Genomic DNA, 4854 nt, shown 5'->3' with positions numbered 1-4854 from the left:
AGCCTTTGTCCCAAAGTCTTGGGAAATGTAACCAATAGAGGAGAATGGTTCTGCGTCATGGCTGGCATGGCAGCCACCCTGCATCTTCGCAGTAAGCTTCCTTCGTTTGTAAGGCCGCCCACTCTTCAGGGCCTTTCTTCTTCTCATTGCCTCGCTGGCTCCTTCTCCCTCCTCCCGATCGTCTACTATGACACCGTGAGCGCATGAAGCCCTCCCCGTTTCATCCCCAGATGCCAACAATGTCGCTCATTCATCGGATGACATGGCTGTTGATAACTATCGCTTCTTTACGGCTGGGGGTGTCCGCACAGACAACTACAACGGAGGCAAGTGCTACAGCGACTCAAACGTCGTCGAAAGGAGCCGCAACACATACTATCCAGGTTGGACCGCGGAGTGATCCGCATCAGTATGTACCCAGCAGCGTCAACGCATCTGTCGGCGACGTAATTGTCTTCGAATTCTATCCGCGAAACCATTCAGTAGTAAGAGCAGACTACGACGCACCATGTGTGCCTGCCCAGACCAGTGGTCCCGTCTTCTACTCCGGCCATTTCACCAAATTCAACGAAGAGAATGGACAGATGATAGGACCGGTGGGTTCACATCCGATGGGATGACCGCGTGGATTACTGACATCACTTAGCCACCCACATGGTCTTTGGTTGTAAACGACACTAAGGTAAGACCTACCCTTGCGACAGATCTTCAATCGCACATGCTAATAGAGCTCCAGCCTACCTTCTTCTACTGTACCGCCATCGGCTCATGCAACGAGAATGGAATGGTCGGGGTGATAAATCCGGTCAGTGATGCTGATACTCAATTGAAACCTCTCGTTGCTGACAGAAGCAGACCGCCAACATGACGTGGGAGCATCAAAACAAGAAAGCGATCAAGTACCCCTACCAGCTTGAACCATGGGAGCACGTTCCTGCCGAAGGCGAGACTCCCAACTCATCAGCAACTTCCAGCCCCTCGCCGTCCTCGTCCGGAAGTCACCTCAGCGGCGGCGCCATAGCCGGGATCGTCGTTGGAACCGTCGCATTCATCGGACTGCTCGTGGCATTTTTCTTCGTCATGGGCCGGAACCAAGTCTACAAGAAGTGGATGACATCGCAGGATGGGACCACGGAGCGGACTGCTCGCTGGGCTCTATTCAACAGCCACGGGGAACGCAAGAGTGACTTCGATAGCGCGCAGCCTCCTGGCGACCAAGCGACGTATATGCCGAGCCCAGATCTCGCCAATCGCACGTATATGTCCGGTCAAGGACAATATGGCTGGGATCCGTCGATGTACCAGTCTATGCCGCAGTCGCCGCCGCCAAGAAATGTAGCTCCCACCGAGCTGGAGGCGCCCGATTCCGCCGTTCACTATCGGACCGATGGAAGGTGACCGGCTAGTGTCTGGTTATGATAATGCCACGGGAGTTAGGATAATGTTTTGTTTGATACGACGAAGACTGAGCACCGGTCAGGGCGAAAATGTTTAGGGCATAGGTTCTTGTTTGGTTGATATCCTGGATCGCTGTACTTTGTTTATCTTGAGGATTTTTGCCTGAAATGCATAATAGACTCGGTGACGAGATTACCCAGCATGATAATGCGCAGTCGGGAGACAGAGCAGCATCAAATGTTACTTTCAGTTGTCTCTCATGATCCATCGAGGTGTGCTTGTAATCATGATTACGAGATGATGGGGGGGGGGGGGGGAGGGTGTAACAAAGCCTGCGTAGGACCAAGTAGGGCAGTGATTTATCCCGACAGACCATGCTCAAAGCATCGTTTTTGGCCCACTCAGACATAGGGGGGAAAGCGTGTTTGAGTGGCAAGGGGCCCTGGTAGGGTCGCCGATCTTGTGTGCGGAATCCAATGCAACATGGGCTCTCCCCGCATTTTCCACTCCTTTAACTTGAAGCTATCCCAAGGCGGGGATAGGTCATGTGTTCCCTCGCGCCCTCGTTGGAGTAGTTATCTTAGTTGAACTCTTGTGGCCTGATACCCAATTATTCTCAAGTAAACGATAGGTTAAGCAACCCGTCCGAACGCAATCAATTCCCTTTCCGATAAGCTTATCACTTGGCAAAACATTGGCATCGCCATCTCCTCCCTTTTTAGGCATCGTCTGTCGGACAAGCACCGCTCGTGGAAGCTGAGATAGAGACGTTTCTTATCAACTTTATGCTTAATTCCCACGATAAAGCTCACTAGTTTGAGCATTGATCTTGGCCAGTTGGAGTAGACTTACCCAGAATCACACCAGCGTCTATAGGACTTATCGTTATCATTATCAGTCTTTCTTCATCCCCGCACGGTATCAGTACTTTGTGCTCTTCATCCAGTCGTGCGACATTTAAACTCAGGATGTCCCCCGCCCATTGTCCCCTCCTTTCCAGAGTCCGAATGCATTGGCAACATGGATAAGAAGAGCGTTATAGATGACCATCAGGTCTCAAAAGAAGAGCCCGGTCATGGAACGGTGACCTATCAAGAGACCCAGCGTGGTCTCTCTTCTAGACAAGTGCAGTTGATGGCGATCGGTGGCTCTATTGGAACCGGTCTGTTCGTGGGTATAGGGTCATATCTGCGCGATGCAGGTCCTTTGTCTGTGTTTTTGGGCTACATGTTCTATGGGCTTCTGTTCGTCTGGCCTGTCAATCTTTGTGTTGGAGAGATGTGTGCGTACTTGCCGATTCGAGGTTCTATCTTCGAGCTGGCGGCTAGATACGTCGATCCTGCGTTTGGATTTGCAATGTGTGTTTCTTGAATTCCTTTGGCAGCTAGTTACTAACATATCTATCAGGGGCTGGGTCTATTTCTATGGCGGCTTAATGCTTGTTTGTACGGAATACTCCGCCGTAGCCACTGTGATGGGGTACTGGACTACTAGTGTCAACCCTGCAGCTTGGGTCGCCATGGCGCTGGTTGTGTGCTTCCTGCTCAATATCGTCGCGGTAAAGTTTTACGGAGAGAGCGAGTTCATCATGGCCTCCACCAAAGTTCTCCTGTTGATCGGTCTTGTTATGCTCACCTTTATTACCATGGTCGGCGGTAATCCGAAACACGATGTTTATGGATTCCGGAACTGGACTCATGGGGTGATGTACGAATATTATACCGACGGCCCGACAGGACGATTTCTCGGGCTTTTTTCCGTCATGGTATATGCAGCGTTCTCAGTGGCAGGCCCCGATCTACCAGCCTTAGCCGCAGGAGAGATCCAGAATCCACGCTGGACCATCCCGCGGGTTGTCAAAATGACTTTTTACCGAATTGTAGGGTTCTACGTGGTCGGAGTCCTGGCCGTGGGTATCATCTGCTCGCCACAAGACCCTCATCTCCTATCTGCCATCGACTCAGGCGCAGCCGGATCGAATGCGTCTCCCTGGGTCATCGGGATCCAGAACCTGGGCATCCACGGGCTCCCAGACCTGATCAACGTATTGATTCTCCTCTCAGGGTGGTCCTGCGGCAACGCCTATGTCTACAGTTCCAGTCGCACGCTCTATTCGCTCGCACGAGACGGCCAGGCCCCGAAATTCCTCCTGAAGTGCAATTCAGCCGGCGTCCCAATCTACTGCGTCATCACCGTCTCGCTTCTCTCCTGCATCTCCTTCCTCGTCGCGGACACCTCCGCCGTCACGGTTCTCTACTGGTTCATCGACCTGACCACCTGCGCCTTGATCATCACCTACACCAGCATGGTATGCGTCTTCCTAGGCTGGTACCGCGCCCTCAAGGCCCAAGGAGTCGACCGAAAGACAGCGCTGCCCTGGGCCGCGCCCTGCCAGCCGTACTTTGCCATCGGGGCCGTGACGATTGGCAGTCTGATCACGCTGTTCAACGGGTTCAACGTGTTCTCGCCGTTCAGCGTCCAGGGGTTCATCACCTCATACTTCGGGCTGGCGTTCTTCGTCGTGATGTTCCTGTTCTGGAAGTTGTACCATAAGACTAAGTTTGTCGATCCCGCGACGGCAGACATCTACAGCGGAAAAGCTGAGATTGACGCCGAGTGTCGGATCTGGGAGGAGGGCGGGTTTGAAGAGCGACGAAAGGCCGAGCTGGCAGAGATGCACTGGGCTAGACGGATGTGGGAGAAGATGTGGTGATGGCCAGGATTCCATTATGTGTAGCTTATCTTAACGTCTACATTAAACCCCTACCTACAACACACCTACCTGCAAACCACTATGTAACATATATGGGCATCCAACGAACTTTAGCACCAAATATCAATCCACTTCCCCCGTAGGCCTCCACATCATAATCCCACCCACATTCCCATCCTCGCTCCCCAAAATCATACAAAACCTGCCCCTCAACTCAAACCCCAAGCTGCGATAAAGCTGTTCCCCATCGCCACTTGCCTCGAGTCCAACAACCACTCCCTCCTCCTGCGCCCGCCGCATCGCTTCCCCCATCAACCGCCTCCCAATGCCCCTGCGCCTCCAGTCCGCAGAGACAACCACACTCTGCGCATGCCACCTCTCGCCATACAAGCGCTTCATCTCCGCCGACTCCCAGAACCGCACATTATCCTCCTCAACCGCCTTCTCGAACTCGGCCACTGCATCCGCATCCGCCGACCGATCCGGTCGCACGAGAGTCTCAATCCACGTCCGGACGGTCACGCACCACCGGCACAGCGTATTCCAGATGGAGCTCTGCGCTGCGATGAGCGCTCGTGCGGCCTTGTCCTCGCCCAGACGGATGAACTGCGCATACGCCACTGGTGTGCCCGGGTCGGAGGCAGAGACGGCGACGAAGCCGATGCAGCGGGGGTTGTAGTAGCGGGCGCGCATCGACTGGGCGAAGCGGCGGGTGAAGTCCTCGGGGTAGGTATGGCGGTGTG

General features: G+C 53.8%; 3 protein-coding genes across 3 annotated transcripts; 2 read left to right on the top strand and 1 right to left on the bottom strand.

The window, feature by feature from the left end:
• Positions 1-203: 203 nt before the first annotated feature.
• On the top strand, positions 204-1398 carry ANOM_011678 (cupredoxin domain-containing protein; the record flags this gene model as incomplete). Its single annotated transcript, XM_015556934.1, has 4 exons — positions 204-596; positions 647-682; positions 737-805; positions 856-1398. 4 exons carry the CDS (start codon positions 204-206, stop codon positions 1396-1398), a joined length of 1041 nt encoding a protein of 346 aa, XP_015400876.1.
• A 1020-nt stretch (positions 1399-2418) lies between these two features.
• On the top strand, positions 2419-4111 carry ANOM_011677 (putative proline permease; the record flags this gene model as incomplete). Its single annotated transcript, XM_015556933.1, has 2 exons — positions 2419-2756; positions 2806-4111. 2 exons carry the CDS (start codon positions 2419-2421, stop codon positions 4109-4111), a joined length of 1644 nt encoding a protein of 547 aa, XP_015400878.1.
• A 123-nt stretch (positions 4112-4234) lies between these two features.
• ANOM_011676 (GNAT family N-acetyltransferase) lies at positions 4235-4804 on the bottom strand (the record flags this gene model as incomplete). Its single annotated transcript, XM_015556932.1, has 1 exon — positions 4235-4804. One exon carries the CDS (start codon positions 4802-4804, stop codon positions 4235-4237), a length of 570 nt encoding a protein of 189 aa, XP_015400877.1.
• Between the last annotated feature and the right edge of the window lie 50 nt (positions 4805-4854).

Source organism: Aspergillus nomiae, assembly GCF_001204775.2.
Source record: "Aspergillus nomiae NRRL 13137 chromosome Unknown contig00776, whole genome shotgun sequence".
Taxonomy (NCBI): Eukaryota; Fungi; Ascomycota; class Eurotiomycetes; order Eurotiales; family Aspergillaceae; genus Aspergillus; species Aspergillus nomiae.
This window is presented reverse-complemented; position numbering and strand designations above follow the sequence as displayed.